The sequence below is a fragment of the Pithys albifrons genome, chromosome 6 (assembly GCF_047495875.1).
Source record: "Pithys albifrons albifrons isolate INPA30051 chromosome 6, PitAlb_v1, whole genome shotgun sequence".
NCBI classification, from domain to species: Eukaryota; Metazoa; Chordata; class Aves; order Passeriformes; family Thamnophilidae; genus Pithys; species Pithys albifrons.
This window is the reverse complement of record NC_092463.1, coordinates 35,047,017-35,064,876: the sequence shown is the minus strand read 5'-3', so window position 1 is coordinate 35,064,876 and position 17,860 is coordinate 35,047,017. Positions and strand designations below refer to the sequence as shown.

The window sequence follows — 17,860 nt, the reverse complement described above, 5'->3', positions numbered from 1 at the left end:
GCTGGACACAAAGAACTGAAAGCAGATTTTTCAGTGTAATTCCAGAGTTATACTAATGGAAGCCTGAATGTTGAGAGCATCTTTTATGGGATTTTTCTTAACCCGCATGAGCAAATCTTAGTGTTGCTCTCAGGGCCTGCAGGTCAATTCTCCCATGTAATGTCACATCCAGGTCACTTAGTCCTACGTGATAGGATGTGCCATGAGCACAGTTACTGAGCTGACAGCTCATTTTCAGTACTGCTCACAAGAAACATCAGAATTGATCACTTTGGTCCTGAATTACCATTTGAAATGAAAGTTCTTGCCTCCTGTAAGACAGCACAGTAGTCTTAGCTTTTCCCTTTCTGAAAGGGTGTTAGGAAAGTGACTGGAGGTATCTACAAGTAATTTTCAGACCTTAGAGAGCAGGAATTACTCTTTCCTGGATTGCAGTGAGTACTTCTATTTTTCCTACTTGATGGGCTCATGAAAAGAATCCGAGTCAGTTCCTAGCTGGAATGGCTGACAGCAGTGTGACCGTCAGCAAGGCAGCAAATGGAGACCAACAAGGAACACTGTGCAGCCAGGGAGTGGAGGAGTAGTGACATAATTACTGAGCTGCTCGTTGTTTCTTCTATCCTTCCCTCCTGAACTTTTAAAAGGGTTCATTAAATCTTTTGTAATGCAGAACAAACCTAAACAGCATTTAAACACTGCTATCATCTGTTTCTGACTGTTTGCAGTATGTTTCCCAGCCCCCTAGGCTTCTATTACATCTCCATAGCCTCTTCAGCAACTGCAAAGTAATGAGTCACCATGTAAGGAAGGAATTTTACAAAAAGTAGTTACTGTGTATGTTGTGAGAGAGAGTGGTTAATCATGCGATTTACTTTCATTCCTTCTTTTGTCCATACTGTTCCCTCCGTTATCCCTGCACACACCTCTGTTTCCCATTCGTTTTGTTGCCTTTTTCCCTGCATTTGGTTCCCTAGACTTATCTTTTAGGCTTTTAGAATGAAGCACCTTAAAGGCCTGTAGAAGCGGTGGGAGATGAGCCAGGACCAATTGGCTTGTCAGCTGTTCACAAACTATCAGCAAGCATGCCCGAACCATTGGTCCTTGGAGCACAGCCCGAGCACCACAGCAAGATGGGGAGCAGAAAGGGCCTGCTGTGTTCAGAGAGAAGGAGGTGTTTTCCAGCAATGGGAGCATGTGTTGCCTGTGCAAGCTTGCTATTGGCTGGAAGACCTTCACCTGATTCCACCTGACTCTAATCATATTGAATCTGACTCCTACTACTCATCTAGAGTTACCTTGGGTGTAGAACTAGGGCGTACCTTGTGGGAGAATTAAAACATGGCGCATTTAAACTATTGAGATGTGACTGTTTGATAGCAATGGTAGTAGTTAGATCTTCTTCCCCAAAGGGCAGACACTGAGCAGTGTTGCAGAAATAGTTCCCCCTAAATTATAAGCCAGAATTATTCCACTATTTTTTGGTATGTGATCTGTATCACTGGTCATCATGGGACAAAACAGAGAAAAGTCAAAATGAGACAAAACAGAGGAAAGCAAGACTTTGTATCATTTACCTACTTAAAACAGTCCATTTAGTGATGCAGAGAGAATCTGAAAAGTGTATTAGAGTAGATTTCTTTGTATCCTGGGAATATGTAAGGTTTTGCAATCACTTGTGAAGGGATCCATTTGCTGAAGACGTTATTGCACAAGTAATGCTCTTACTCTCCCTCTTCTGCTGCCTTCCTTGTCCAGGGATTGACCACAGCTCATGAGCAGTTCAAAGCCACGTTGCCAGATGCTGACAAGGAGCGACAGGCCATTTTGGGAATCCACAATGAAGTCTCAAAGATTGTCCAGACATACCATGTCAACATGGCAGGAACAAATCCTTACACTACGATCACCCCACAGGAGATCAATGGCAAATGGGAACATGTGAGTTCTTTCCAGCTTTGCAAGTTAGTGGGGGAGAATGTCGCTGCTCAACCACTGGGGCGCCAGGAACTGGATTACTTGCTCTGCAGTTACCCTCTCTCATGCATACTGCTGAGTTTAGTGGGGTCTTATCATTTGTTTTTTGTCTCAATTGGCAAGTACTTAGAAAGGGGAAGAGATCTGGGATACAAATGCCTAAGGTGTTTCAGACCCCTTTTACATGCTATTTTTTAAAATGAAAGATGCTAAATTTAAAAGCATTGAGGTTTTCAGCCTTCAATTGACCTGCAAGTAAGTATAGCATATGAGTCAGTATCCTTTTTCACCATTCAACTCCTCACATGTTTTATCTCCACAGCCAAGGAGGCCTTTTCTTGCTGTAATCCTAAAAGAGCAGCTACTGTCTGTACTAATCATGGTGATGGTTCTTACTACTGAAAAAATTACCAAAGTGAGATCTGAACAAAGTCCTGCAACTCAGTTAACATGAGCCACCAAACCCACAAGTACTGAATAGAAGGTTCTTCTGGTCTTCCATGTCTGAAGATGAGTTTTCAGTGTGCATCCTACAGCAGATAGGACTCCCATTCCATGAGCCTGCCCACCATGACTTAAATCATATGACTGCTTGTTTTCAGTGCAAACACTCACTCCTCCCTCCCTTGCAGCAACCTCTACGTTTACTGTACACGTGCTTTTGTGTGTCTAAATTGCACACTTTGTCACTTTTTGCTGTAGGTGCGGCAACTGGTTCCCAGAAGGGATCAAGCCCTGATGGAAGAACATGCTCGTCAGCAGCAAAATGAACGACTTCGTAAACAGTTTGGTGCACAGGCCAATGTCATTGGACCCTGGATCCAGACTAAGATGGAGGTAGTGCTTTGCCAATTTTCTTTCTGATCTTCACTGATGTTCTTATCATTGGTCTTTCTTGACCACTGTCACAGCCACTCTTTCTTCAATTTACAGTGAGCAACAGCATAGAAAATACAAAGAATCTTGAGATTGATACTGGTTACTGGATTGCTTGTCCTTTTCTCCCCCTAACTCTTTAGTACCAGATACAAAACATGACTTAAGAAGAGGAACACTGTTTTTTAAGATTTGTGTTTATATGGAGCAATTTAAAAACCCTAGATCAGAGACACAGTTTATGTAATTGCATTCACATCAATGGTCTTGATACACATGGCAAAATAAATACAATTAGCACATCAAACATCTGCAGAGGAGACATTTTTAAGAGAGATCTCTTTTTATATAAGATTTGAGTTAAAGTAATTGGAGTTGATGAAATGTAAGAAGAGGCAGGAGCTGCAAAGAAGAGGGCAATTATAGAAATATATCTGTATGAAGGGGCTAAATTAGTGGCAGACAGTACACCAGAAGAAGATCTGGTTTGGTACTGCACTAGTTTCCTTTGCTTGTGTATCCTTGTGTTAGACATATCTTATGTGATTCACCTTATTTGGAAAACATTCAAGGCTCTGATATATTTTTTCTGACACTGTGTCAGCTCGTGTGAAGTAACTGCTCCATGAGATTTTTTTTAATCATCATTCTGTGTGAGAGTGAAATTGTTGCAATAAATGTCAAGCATGTTGAGGCTTGTCCTTTCAGTGGAGTCTTAACTCCTTTGGCTTTGCTAATGCAGGAGATTGGCCGCATTTCAATAGAGATGCATGGGACCCTGGAGGACCAGCTCAACCACTTGCGGCAATATGAGAAAAGCATTGTGAATTACAAACCAAAGATTGACCAGTTGGAAGGAGACCACCAGCTGATCCAGGAAGCGCTTATCTTTGACAACAAGCACACCAACTACACCATGGAGGTAAATGTTTTGGCAGCAGAGTAGACAGCCTCATCTGCTGTGGCCAGGTAGTGTTAGCAACAACATGTAGCTCACACAACGTGTTGTGGTTCTTAGGAAAAAGGAGAGCTTGATATTGTGGCCAAGCATGCAACAACATGTTACTGAATTTCATTTTTTGTCTTGCTGTACCTCATGCCAACCCATTCCAGTGCACTTCCAAATACAGACAACAAAAACAACCCGAATGAGGTCAACAGTAGTGCTTGAAAAATTGGCAGGTCTCATTTCTCCTGCCACCCGATTGTGGCAGCCTATTAGCTGTGATTAGAAAGGGAAGTGGTGATGATTTTGAGCTGCCACAGCCTGGCAGAAGAAAAAAATCCAACAGAAGCTTTTCAAATCTTGAGACTAGCTTACTGTTGACAATGTGAGGTTTCTTGGGAGCAATCTGAGTTCAATATGAGTCCAGCAGAACACAGACAGCCTTTGAAACTTGTCCTTTGGTTTCTGGCCAGCTCTCCATTAAGCAACAGGAGAGGCACCAGTGTCTTCCAAGCACGGTGTTTTATTTATTTTCTTGGTAAGGAGTTTTTTACTTAACTAAATCCTGGAAGCAGCAGGTTTGTTTCTCTTTTGTGTTAAAGGTCCACAGTATGATGGGGGCCTCTCTGACCGGGCAAAGGAACTTTGCAATAGAAGCAAATCTTTCTTAAGGTTAGAAATTGGCCTCCTCAGTATTTTTTTTAGGTCAAAATGCAGATTTTAAACATCTGATTGGCTCACACTGCAGATAAGAAAGAAGCTTTTGTGAGAAAATGGGCTTCTGCCTTGGACACCAGAATCATTTAATTTGCAATAAGTAGCACATTTGATCCACTGGCCTCAGAGGCTGAAGAGTGACTTCTTAATTTTAAAATTGTCCTGACTTCTTTTCCCAGCATATCCGAGTGGGCTGGGAACAGTTACTAACAACAATTGCTAGAACCATCAATGAAGTGGAAAACCAGATTCTGACCCGTGATGCCAAAGGAATCAGCCAGGAACAGATGAATGAATTCCGGGCTTCTTTCAACCATTTTGACAGGGTAAGTCAGTGCTGACTGCAGCTTGGTAAGCTACAAGCATCCATGTGGACTGCACAGTGCAATAAAAACAGTCACTTTGATAAAATAAGATCAATAGAAGACATTGCATTCTTAAAAAAGCCACTCTTGTTGAGCAGTCATTTCTGTGAAGACAGCCAAGTGATCATTAGCCTGGGACAAGAATGTCTTCACAGGAAACTGCTACATTTCTTGGTAAAGCTAAAGTATGGAAAGGTTTGAAGGCTTTTTTAGGTAATTGGACTTTTACCCCGTCTTCTCCAGAGAGCAAGTTATTACCTTGATACATTCCAAATTCTTTGGACCATCTGTTCTCCACTCTGATATGCCATTTCTTGTATATCTGGTATATGATCTCTGGTATATCTGAGGGCAGCCTGCCCCCAGAGATTGGCAACACTTTCACATTGCCAAACACTGGCCAAACACTAGCCCTGCTCTAGCTATCTAAGAAAAATAGACCATGGCTTCTTTTCTTAGAATAGAGACCCATAAAGCTGTATAGATTTTATATTTTGACCTGTCACTTGCCCCTTCCTTTGCAATGGTCTGAATGATAATGCAGACAGAACATGCGTTTCCCACATTCAACTGTCTATTTGATTCATGAGGGCTAAACATTGACTTTAAAAGCTCTTTTTTTTGAGGAAAGTCACTTGAAATTGGCTCCACCATCCTGTCTGTAGCTTTCTTGATCTGGCCAGAGATAGTGGCAGCAGGCAGGGGCTGTTCAGTACTTGAGGGCTGTCCTGAGCTAAAATGCTGCAGAGTGGATGGGGATTCTCAGTTCCTGTGGTAGCTTGTGTATTGTTTGATGGGTATATCTAAACACTGGAGGAGTGGGCAATGAGCAAACACTGCCAAGCCACATTGTGCTGCGCTGTACATCCATGCTGTTTGCAGAGCTGAGCACTTCAAATAGCTTTGCCAGTCAAAGCACCACGTCATGTGCAGGTCTCACAAATACAGCCATAACGCTGCTCCCCTGAGCTTCAACTGTTTTTTCTTTGTCTATTCCTGGGATGCCCTGACAGCTAAGCTTCTTTGGGTGTGTTGCCAAACATAGCTGCCCTCACCTACTCCTCTAGTGGAACTTTCAACTGTAAGATTAAGGCAATGCTTCCCACTGCCTCTGCCTGCTTACCTGCACTGTGGGTTAATAGTGAAACACAGGGCTTTTGACACTGGATAACAAGCAGTGATGCAAGTGATTCACTTGGGAGATTGAGATCTTGAGGCTTCTGAGCATCAACTGTTTTTGTCATTCAAATGCTCTCAAGATGGGATGAGCTGTCTGAGAAGAAACTGTTCCAAGAGCATTTTTAGCACATCTTGAAATGTCATTGTGATATCTAATGTTGTGCACTTTTTATTTTTCTTCCCTGTCTTTCTATCTGCATGTCATTCTTCCTCTCCCTCTGTCCTCACCCACTGCATGGTGCACCTGTTTGTTGTCCTTTCACTTTCCTGTGATGTCCTCTGTGTCTCCCTTCCTTCTGCCCCACACCATCACCCCACTGGCACTGCATGTCCTGCTGCCTGGCACACCGCATAACCAGGACCACTCCGGCACACTTGGCCCTGAGGAATTCAAAGCCTGTCTCATCAGCTTGGGTTACGATATTGGAAACGATGCACAGGTACTGAATGCTAGTGGTGAACACAGACAGATATTAAACTGTGAAAAAATAACAATTTTTTCCTTTCTTTTCTTGTTTTTCTTAATCCATCTGTCATTGTTGTTCTTGTGTTGGACTATATATACACATCACTTTTCTATACTACTTCCTTTCTAAATGTATCATTACTTTTTAATTCCCTAACTTTTTGTCTTGGGAAAATTCCTTTTATGTCTTCAAACTGTTCTGTTTACTTCTGTGTCACTTAAAATTTTTCTTGTCCATCGCTTACTCTGTCTTCCTTGATGTCTTCATTCCCATTCTTCATCATCAATATGTTTGTTGTGTGTAAACTATTCCATGTTCAAAACTCCCTTTGCTTCTTCCTGATTTCACAAACTACCTTTCCTGTGTTCTTTTTCATTGTCCTGTAAATCCTTTCTTCGAACTTCTCCCCCCTCAATCTCATTCTTTGTAATGTCTCCTATTGGATTCATCTCTCCCTGGACTGGTCTCCCTTTTCTCTCTTGGCCTTTTCCATCTTTGTATCATTCCCTGTAGAAGAAGACTGGTATGATGGATTGTGAAGATTTCCGAGCCTGCCTTATCTCCATGGGTTACAATATGGTAATGTAGAGCCCTCTGTCACTCCTATTCTTGTAGGCACCTTCAAAAATCAAGGGAGACTGTGTAGTGAATCAAGGTAAATGTAGTATTATTTTCTGGAATTGTCGGCAATGGATGTGAAATCTAATTTTAGTTGTACATGTAAAATTCTTGTCTCACAGTGGTAGCTAAAGGTAAAAAAATGGAAGTAATTCTCTATTTCCTGTGTGGTTCCAATAAAAATTGTTTTTATCAAACTGTGTTGCTACCAGTGAAAGAAACAATAAATTTCCTCATAGGAAATTTTCCTAAATTTCCTCCATCTGCACTCTGGACAGAACACAGAACCTCTCCCAGCGCTGAGTATCAGTTGAACTTACTGTGAAGTATAGATGACCTCATTTCTGAATACACTCAAAATGCTGCTCCTCTCATTCCTACCATTTTTTCACAACTCATTTCCTGTACATGTCAGTAAGTTCAAATTTCAGTCATTCCCCCTGTAGCTTTTCCCTCACCAGAGTACCTGAATATTCATGTGGCACCTTGAGAGGTTTGACAACTAATAGGAAGAGCTTCACCAAAGACTGATGCTCACCAAAGGGCAGGAGAAGAATACAAACATATTCAGCTGCACTCTCGGTGTCTTTGCTCCTGGTATCAGGCAAAGCAGTGTTTAATCATCTTACTTGTCAGCCAAGGTTAAATGCAGACTCTTCAGTGTAGCATGCCAAGACACAGTAACATTTGATTAGGTACCTTAATTACTTTTGAAGGTATACTGTTCTAGGTATGTTAGGAGACCCTGTTCCCAGAAGTCCACTCTGCTCTCCTCTCCTTACCTGGGGAGGAATGAGTCCCAGGGATGAGAATAGATGATCTTGGTTTATATAATAGAAATGCAGTACAAGGTTTTGGCTTCTGTAGCAAAACTGCACTGTTGGATCTTCCCTGGGCCTCTCCAGATATGCAAGTCCTTCTTGCCCTTCTTTCCAAAGCTGCCTAGTAAACATGAGTAAGATACTATGAGACATTTCTTTTGGTGGTTTCTGCTCTGTCAGCTGAAGAAAACTGTGAAAGTTCTGTCTAAGTAAATGAAAGTAAAGGGATTTAAGGAGTGCAGACCTTCAAATAATGCTAGACATCTAGCACAACATATACAGAGAAATTTGGGTCTTCTTATGAAGTCTTTGTGATACTGTTCCCCAATAGGACCGTTGTCCTAGAGCTAGATGGATGTTATCCTAGGATGTTATCCTGGGGCACAGCTGACTATTAAATTCCAAAGGACAAATGAGTGGGAAGCATTTGTATACAACAGCAAGCTAAAAAGGAATATCCTGATTAAAAACAAACAAAAACAAAAAAAAACAAACAACAGAGGTGGTTTCTATTTGGCTTTGTTTTTCTAGCTGTGAGATGTGCTGCTGAACAGTTTCTCCTCATTTTCATGACACTGATGCCCAAATGTCCAGACTTATATGACTCTCTTGTTCTCCAGGGAGAAGCAGAGTTTGCCCGAATCATGAGCATTGTCGACCCTAACCGTTTGGGTGTGGTGACATTCCAGGCCTTCATTGACTTCATGTCCCGGGAAACAGCAGATACAGATACTGCAGACCAAGTTATGGCTTCCTTCAAGATCCTGGCTGGAGACAAGGTCAGACTCCACACTGTCGTTTCCTGCATCTGCATGGGTCCTGCTTTCCTTTTTCTCTCTTTGAGAGAAAGTGTCGAGGCAAGCACTCTCTAGCGTGGAGGGTATTTTCACAGGAACATTCTGTAGTGCTGGAGGAGTGCAAGGTTAAGGCGTGGGTTAATGAGCAGCCTGCCAAGGCACTTGAAAGTCCTCTTAGGCTCTCAGTTAAAACTTTGCTGCCCACTCTTCCTTTAAAATTTTAATTAAGAGCTTGGTCGCGATTTGTTATTTTAAAATTAACAAGTTCAACAGATGGTTCTTGATTAGTCTTGAAAACTATTAATTACTGTCAGCTGTAAACTTCAGATGACCTTTCTCAGATATACATGTGTCACTATCAGTTGTTATACAACCAATCAATAGATTTTCATTGAGGATATGCTGTATCTGCAAGAGGAGCATCTTTTTATCACAGAAAATTGGTCAAAACTAGGAAAACTCGGGATTATATAAAAAATAATAATTTTCTGAATTTACATCATCAGTGGAAGCAGCTGATAAAAATATGTAATCATTTTTCTTACATAACAATGCCCACTAATCTTTTATGTAACCAAAGAAGTAATATGTACATGTAATATTAACATATCTCTATATTTGCTAATGATTTTATTTATCTCTCAGGAAAAGTTGGATACCATTTCTCAGTTTGTAATGAGGTGCCCTTAAATCCAGTACTGGTTTCCATGTGTCACTAAGAATCTTTTCAAAATCATAATGTAGAAACCCCTGATACCTGTTCTTTAGACAACTACCTGGCTGAAGCCAGTTCTATTGTTTTTTGAGGCCTGAAAATTTCATGTTATTCGGATAAGCTAATCACTGAATAAATAGGTACTTTGGGATGCAGTAGTACTTATTAACTTGTTTATTCTATACAGTACATTAAATGTACTTGTCAGTGTTTAATATGTTCTGGGGACTATAGCATGAATCAGTATTTCATTATGAAGAAAAATACCTCTTACCCAGTCATTAAACTGAAAGGCAGAGAAAAAAAGTAATACAAAGTCACAGGAGAGAGAAGGATGATGTGAAACCTGAACCATTATTCAGACAGACTGCAAATGCCCATGAATCAGTTAGCTAGAGACAACATACTGATTAGGAAACAGGCAGCTACTGTTGCTTACTGCATGGAGAGAAGCCAAGCTAGCTTAGCTCAGTGCAATGAATCTCCCGAAGCTGAATTTCCCTATGTTTTGCTTGCTTATTAAAAATGTCTGCAGTGAAAGGCAAGGATTGTTGCTGGAACTGTGGTAGCCATACAAAGTGTTGGTTTGTTTGCTGCCTTCATTGGTGCCATCAGCAAAAGCTAATGGGGATGGCCCCTTTCCCTGCTCTGAAGAGAGGGAATGGCACGAGCAGCTGTTACCTCCTGCCAGTGAGGAACAGCATCCCAATTAAATTACTGCTTTCAGCAGGACCTCCTCTGCCAACAGGAAGGTACAGTCTTAGATGGGCAACTTACCTTACTTACCTCAAAGTCTTTTCTTTAGATGCACTGGCATCTCTCCTGCAAAAACAAGTTTTCTCTCTATTGTAAAAGCCATTTTTTTGTCCATATGGTAGGGAGCGAGTCTGAGCCCTCCCAAGGCATAAGTGCAGAGAGCTCCCTGTGTGGGTGTATGTCCCCAGTGTAGTTGGAGTGTTATCTGCTGCCCTGGTGGAAAACGCGGTTGTCATCCCTCTGAGGAAAGTTAATTTTCTGAAAGTAATCATTGCCTTATCGTTTGTTCTCATTGCAGAACTACATCACTGTGGATGAGTTACGGCGGGAACTGCCTCCTGATCAAGCTGAATATTGCATTGCTAGAATGGCACCCTACAATGGCCGTGATGCTGTACCTGGTGCCCTGGACTACATGTCCTTCTCTACAGCGCTCTATGGCGAAAGTGACCTTTAACTCTTTTTTTCTCTCCCACCACACGCTCCCTCCCCTCTCCCCCGTCCATCACGCCCTACTTTCTCTTTGCAAAGCAACCTCTGCTCTGCTCCGCTCTTTTTTGTGTTACCCTGTTTTGCTTCAGATAACCAATCACGTTTTTAAGTAGGGGGGGAGGATATTGATATGGCACCGCCTACCTTGCCCTTGAAATAACAGTTTACAAAATTATTTTGTGCAAAAAAGTTACGTTTTAAAAAGAACAGACATATTTTATTATAGAAAAGGTATTTTTCTCCACCAGATTGAAATTTAAAAAGAAAATGTTAAAATATTGCACCAAATATTTTTTGTTGTGATATATAAAGTCAAGCACAATGTTACATTCCATCCTTTCCAAAAAGAACCAAACTATGACAAAACTCCACTTGTTCTGTTATCTATTACATTTGCATATGTCTCTCTGATCATGTTTATCTTGGGAGGGGGGAAGGTGCACAAGTGCATGTGTTTGCTGGTTCACTCATTTCATAAAGATATTTTATGATAAACTTTTGAAATTGCTGTGTTTTCTAGGGAAAATTAATGTACACAGCTCATGTTTTCATATTTAATTAAAAAATACAATACGCCTCCTATGTTATCAGTGCACAACTTTTTTTGTTGCTGAGAGTTTTCTGGTTTCAAAACATGAAGCTTGAGAGTTGATAACTTTGATATTGCTTGTCACAAACCATATTAAAAAATTCTTGTGATAACAACTCTAGACTTTATTCATTTGTATAGTAAAATTATTTAATCCTACTTAGTTAAAATCAACATGATGAAGAGCATCCAAAATTAATGTTTTTAATTGAAATTACAGTACTTTAAAGGTATACTTCCCTGCCCCATGACCTTTTCATTCCTACTGAATGATGCTGGAATTTTCACACCTTTATGAGCACTTTAAATCCCCAGTAGACTCACATCTCTATGAACAATATTCTTGTTAATCCTTAAAAACCAGCACAGAATTAGTTACTAGATCTGTACAAACAACCGCCATATCTTGAAACTTCTATGAAAAATTCATCCACTATTCCATGCTCAGCATTGAATATCTCACTGGTTTTGATACCACATCTTCTGCCATCATAAATTCCTCTGGAGATCATTCTTCTGTTGGACATACAAAAGGAACCAGCCTTAACAACTCCTTTGGGACCTTTAGTGAGTCATGTGCCTGAAAATCAGCAAAGGGAAGCAGCTAATCCCTTCCAGCCATCTCATATTACAGGTGCATTTCCTGCCCTTCCACTTTTTAGGAAAGACAGAGTCAGGAGCAAAAACTTCATTACTGCTTCATGACATATTTCAAGTAAGTGTTCTATAGGTATAACTAGCTTCCTGAGGAAGACTGTACATGGTGGGTTGGAGTTCAGCACAGCTTTGTGGTTTATTCCTGACCTTCAGTAGAACACAGTAAAAATCACATCAGCATGTTGTGATGTATCCCAGCCTGACAATATTTGCCTACTGTATTTGGGAGAGGAAGTGTTGACGTCTTCTACCGCACTGCTTAGAGGAGACACCAAGATCTCCATTCTCCTGTAGGCTGGATAACAAGTTTACACAGGAAGTATGGTAATAAATGCCATTTAGCTTCATACATAGACAAGGCCAGACTGCATTCACCACAGTTTGTCTTCAAATGTTTAAGAGATAGTTCATGTACCTTACCTATAACTGCATTGTTGATGAGGGCTGGAGTTGTGCTGAGCAGGGTTTCCTGTGTTGAGACCCATGATACCGAGAAGCCTGGAGGGGTGGATATGAGCTATCAGTAATGCAGGACTTGCAGCTGCATCAGTATTTCATCCACTGTAGGCTCATTTTCAGCTCTGTCACTGCCATGTTGTCACAAAATGGGACAGACCTCTTCAAAGATATGGGATGTTGATTCTATTGCCATGTGTTAGTGTATCTAGATACACAGGTTATCTCTTTGAAAGCTAAAACAGCAGAGAGAATGGCTATAGGCATGAGCAGATAATCTGTATTGAAGTTTGCCTCAGAATAGCCATTGTCCTTGCTTTGATAAACCTCTTTCCACTTCCACAGTAGCTGTCCTGTCCTTGGTTTGTGGCACTTAAAAAAGGACATTTGCGCTGACAAAAAAAATTGAGGATCTCTGGGTTGTACCCACTCCCAGAAGGTGTAAAGATACATATTTTTAAGACTTTTTTTCATTTACTTAAATTATAAAACTGGCGGGGGAATATCTGTTGGAGTATTAAATGACCAGTGGCTGGAGTAAAAATCCATCTTATTTTGAAAAAGGCCTGGAAAAAGAGAGCATAGCTGCTCCTTGGGCCATCACCTTGGGCCCGGGTCTGCTCCCACTCTGAGAATGGAATCAAATTATTTTGAATGATCCTGGTGACAGCACGCTGCAAGTCCATGCCTGGAAATTCCAGAAGTCTTTATAAAAATCTTTTGCTGAGCTGTGGCAGCATTGCACTGTGTGACCAGGTTTCACACAAAACCCCAGCTGGGTGTAAGTATTCTAGTTTCATGAGACAGAAAGCAAGTGCTCATCACTGATCACAGATTGGTGGCAGTATATTGTGTGGGCTCCAGCCTTGCTATTGTCACTCCATTTCCACCACAGCACTGCATCCTTTGGTGAGGCTGAGGTGTCAACAGCACCACAAATGTCTTGCCTATGCTTCTGATTAGTTGAATAGTTAAAAATATTGACAGTAGGTGTGCCTAAAATATATCGGTATTTCTTCTCAGGTGACACAGTCTCTAGCAAACTGGCTAGAGTTTATATAACTTGGTCTTTTTCTCTTGGCTGTAGATAACGCCTCTCTGGTCCCACCCAACACAAGGAGGAGTGCTAGGATGCTGCAAGATGTTCACCTTCCTCGTATGCAGCACAAGATTTATCTCGCAATCATGTGGCCTTACAGTCTCTAGCAGTTAGTATGCTGAAATTTGAAAACAGCTTTTGGTATTAGGCTTATGGGTTTGCAGCTAACATGCCATTCTTCAGCCAAGTCCTGACATCAGCCTTGATGAAACTTGTCTGAAAGCAGCTGTTTGCAGCTCAGTGACTGTCTCTTCCTCTACCAAGAACAGAAACAGTGGATAATCCATTTTAAACTCACACCTTACAATAATGGGTAAACTATTTTTGCCAACATGCCATACTCTCTATTTTCAGGCAGGGAAATTGAATAATGCTTTTCCAAGAAATTAACCAAGAAATCCAGTTCATAATGGTTGATATCTTTGGCTGCTGAGATCTCAGTACCTGCCTCAGCCTAACTATTTGACAGTACAGGGACAAAAAACTTCAGTGTTCAAGAAACGTGGGTCTGTCTTGCCTGCCAGAATGTCAACCACATTTCCAAAAGCCTCTCATATCTATCTTGTGACTGTGCATGTCTTCAGTGCTGCCAGCGTCTGGTTTGGAGCAGAATGGAGGAGCAGAGCCAGGAGTCTCAGCAGACAATGAAAGGAAACTGGTCTGCAACCTTGAATGAACTTGGTTTCAAAGAAGTATTCAGATATCCATGGAGATTTCATCCAGATGATTCAGACTTACAGGTCTTATCAGAAAAATAATGGAGAGGGCAAGGAATAAAGAGAAGGTGAGTGTAATGGCTGTGAAGAGTGACAGCTTAAACTAAAATGACTTTAGGAAGCCAGAATGCAGGTATAATTTTCATACCATAACAAGATTATTTGTACAACATTACTTGCACTACAGATGTGGGGGTAGAACAGACTTCTTCCATCCTTGTGGTAGCCAAGTATGAAGGAATCTTAATCCTGTTGGATTGACTAAACTGTTGAGGTGACGCTGGCTACTGTCTTGGTTTGAGATAAGCAACTGCCAACCCCCCCAAGCACAGAGAGAAAAGCCTCCCTCCTAACACCAGGGAAAGGGAGGAAAAGAGAGGGGAAAGAAAAAAAACACTTCAAACTGCATTTATACTAAATCTACATATATTTTTCACAGAAAGAAAGAGACAATTAGAAGAGAGTACAAATATACACTCACACAAGTCTGCAACAACAAGTTCCCCACCTCAACTTCTTAACGAACACACAAATTCTACTGTCCTAACTACACATTACTTAAGAAGAAGCTTATTCCCCAGGGAGACAAACCCAAGCAGAAAGGAGAGACCCAGAACAACACATTTTACTTTCCTGAGGTACCCTGTGAGCCAGTGGTGGGCCTGGTCCTCTCCATCCCCCCTGGGACAGCATCGTGCGTCCTCCCAAGAGGAGGGCTGAGAAGCGACTGCCTTAACCACTCCCACACTGGTTCCTACTTCCCTGGAGATGATGTCATAATGTGGTATGGAATACAAAATTACTGGCTAGAAGAGGTCAGCTGTTAGCTCAGCCCAGCTCAAGTCAGCTGACAGCTTCGGCCTAGTCCACACTTCAGAGCCCAAATCTAGGCCCACCTAGGTGAACCCATAACACTACTGAAAGAGTTGTTCCTGTGTAAACCCTTAAAATCCATTGCATTATCTCTAAGCTCCCAGGAAAGTCTTAGCATAATAAACAGAGATTAGCAAGGGCTGGGACATATCCTGATGCAACCAGGTAAACAGAACATTCCCTTTTAGGCACTAAGAAAATGGGCACAATGCTGCAGTCAGGACAGAGGTCAGCCATTGCAATGGATAAAGTTGGATGATTGCACCTCGTACAGGGAAGGATGCTCTCTAAGGCTATTTCAAGTAGATTTAAATCTCAGCAACTTAAAATGGGAGGAGAAAAATAATCTTTTCTATATTCTGAGGACTCAGAGCCATTATAAGCTACATCTCACCAATAAAATATTAAAACAGATTCTTCCTGTGTCTTTGAATACCACACAACAGTCAGGAAATAGCTTCTCAGTTTTGTTCTCTGCTTCAATTTCTGGCACATACATGCAAAAAAATATGTTGGCAGAAACTGAAGTACCTCACAGTCTTATCTCTTCTCGGCAAGTCCTCTCAGTGAGTTTACACCTTCCTGCCATTAGTCAGTAGTTCTAATCCTGGTGTCCTAGGAAGCATTCCAGGAGCTCTAGCTATCACCATACCTCAGTGACCCTGATCCTCACACTGTGGAAAAGCATGATCTCTCACTACTGCTGTGGGAAACATCTAGTGTTTTTCCCACTGTGCAGATGAAGAACACACATGGGGGAAAAGGGCTAGATATGACAAGAAGATAAAAATGGCAGAGCCTATATTTACAATTGCAATCCAAACAGTCTCTGTTCAGCTGATGCCTGAGTCTGGAGGTGTTGCTCACTAGGCCTTACCTTGTTGCACCTCAGCCTTCTATGCACACCTATGTTTCTGCTTTGAGGCAAGTCTGGAGTGGGCCATGGAAACTCCTGGGCACCTGGTCCCTGTGCCCTTCAGGGCCCCAGCACTCCCCTGCAAACACCCCGCACACGTCACTGGGGCCACAAATCTCACCCTGTGCACAAAGACCAGGACTAACCAGCAAAACTGGCTGCGTCCTTTGCTAAGTCTCAAGGTGAGGTTGCTACTCATTTACTCCATAAAAGTCTATTTGCCTAAAATATCTTTAGATGAGGAGAAAAACACAAGTTCAATGCTTCATCCCTTCTCAGGATCTGCACCTCCCAGGCCTACACCCTAACCAGCAGGAAACCTAAAAGGCTGGGCCAGGGAACGTCTCTCCAGCCTCACACACTCTCTCTCTCTCTGAAATAAATAAGCACTCAGGCAACAGGAGTGAAAGCATGAACCCGTATCCTCATGGTTTAGGCAACTGGTTTGTAGAAAGAATGCTGCATTTCTGTCCCTGATAGAGGAATTTTTTAGGTATTTTCTATTAAGCAGTTAAAGGATAAAGACCCTTAAGGTGGAAAACAGGCCCTAGGATGCCTCTCCCAGCATCCCAACCTCTAGATCTCTCCACACTTGCTCTCCCTCAGTTTTCTTCTCTGTAGTGTCAAAATTTGAATGGGAGGAGCCACTGTGGTCAGGACACTGTGGCGGGTGGGAGCCTGAATCTTCAGTCTGAGGAAGACAGAAGACCCAAGGTTTCAGAATAATGGGTATTTTAAACAATAGGCCATTTTACAAAATGTAGCTCTTGGTCTGAACATGTCTTTTGGCAGCTAAAGACAAGAACAAGTCCTAGTTAGTCCTCGCTAGAAACAGATGTTGGCACTCTTCTTTGAGACAAAACTGTTCTGTGAACCCCAAGTGGAACAAGGCTCTGGCTTCCCAGCTGCAAAGAGGTGCATTTGCACAGAGCAGGGGCAATGTTTCAAAGACATCTCTCATCAGTGCTGCCTACCAGCTCTTCACTCATTTACTAGAGCAGAGCTGCATTTTTGGTCCTCAGATACAATGTACAAGACTCTTGGATTGGATTCTTTCTGGATGGCTGGCACCTGTGAGGTACTGCAGGGTCATTGCCTGAGTGGTTATTGTCTCCAGCCAGAAGTGACTCGCCTGTGGTCCTCAGGGAGGGTCACAGTGGAGCAGTGAACTGGGCCTAGCTCTGACACATTCCATCTGAGTACTGCAGTCATTCTACAACTATTTAAAGCCTTTTCCCAACTACCCCCCTAGTTCTTTAATTGCTGTTGTGGCTTTTTGCACGACCCCGTGTCTTTCCTTGAACAGATCTGCTGAAAACCAAGGTCTGCTTTAAACTGCAGAGTTAAGAAAGCATTTTATACCTTCTTTATAATTAAGCATGTTCAAACATCACCACCATCGCTTTAGTGAAGAATTTCTCTCCTGTGACTTCCTACTTGAATAGGACATAATATTTAACCTTTGGTACTGAGCCACAGCATCCTGCTTTCTGTCACAGAGAAAATAAAATGTCTTCTTTAGAGAAGTGAGAAAGTAGTGAATTTACCCCAGCAATAAACAGATTGTGGTTTTTAAATATCCTGATTCCAGATAAGCATTTGTTTACATTTGTAGGTGTGCAGTCAGAACACTAATAGCTCCCAGTGGGCTTTCAGATACACTTCTTAGAGACCAATCTTTCTGTTCAACCAAAATAATGAGAGAACTAAAACACAGCTTTATTACTAAAGTTGGTTTTGTATGTGATAGCTTCCAGAAACACTACCCACACATTAGATGCAATGCTGCAGACTCCTAATGATAAATTTCATGCCTTTTAGCACCTATGCA

The 17,860-nt window shown here is 41.7% G+C and overlaps 1 protein-coding gene and 1 long non-coding RNA gene across 6 annotated transcripts in view; one reads left to right on the top strand and one right to left on the bottom strand.

Moving 5' to 3' along the window:
* Positions 1 to 11,428, top strand: part of ACTN1 (actinin alpha 1) — an 84,004-nt gene extending 72,576 nt beyond the window's left edge. For 2 of the 5 annotated variants that reach the window (XM_071558163.1, XM_071558162.1), the window contains exons 15-21: positions 1,756 to 1,938; positions 2,677 to 2,811; positions 3,593 to 3,772; positions 4,693 to 4,839; positions 7,038 to 7,103; positions 8,584 to 8,742; positions 10,530 to 11,428. In XM_071558163.1, the coding sequence (XP_071414264.1) occupies positions 1,756 to 1,938; positions 2,677 to 2,811; positions 3,593 to 3,772; positions 4,693 to 4,839; positions 7,038 to 7,103; positions 8,584 to 8,742; positions 10,530 to 10,688 (1,029 nt within the window). In that variant the 3' untranslated portion in view covers positions 10,689 to 11,428. Of the gene's footprint in view, positions 1 to 1,755; positions 1,939 to 2,676; positions 2,812 to 3,592; positions 3,773 to 4,692; positions 4,840 to 6,416; positions 6,498 to 7,037; positions 7,104 to 8,583; positions 8,743 to 10,529 lie in introns of all 5 variants that reach the window. The other 3 variants (XM_071558161.1, XM_071558160.1, XM_071558164.1) reach the window with 2 other exon arrangements.
* On the bottom strand, positions 7,878 to 14,976 carry LOC139673124 (uncharacterized). Its single transcript, XR_011698068.1, has 3 exons — positions 14,883 to 14,976; positions 12,390 to 12,467; positions 7,878 to 8,870 (listed from the first exon to the last, which is right to left on the bottom strand). It is a non-coding gene; the product is annotated as an uncharacterized lncRNA (long non-coding RNA).
* Between the last annotated feature and the right edge of the window lie 2,884 nt (positions 14,977 to 17,860).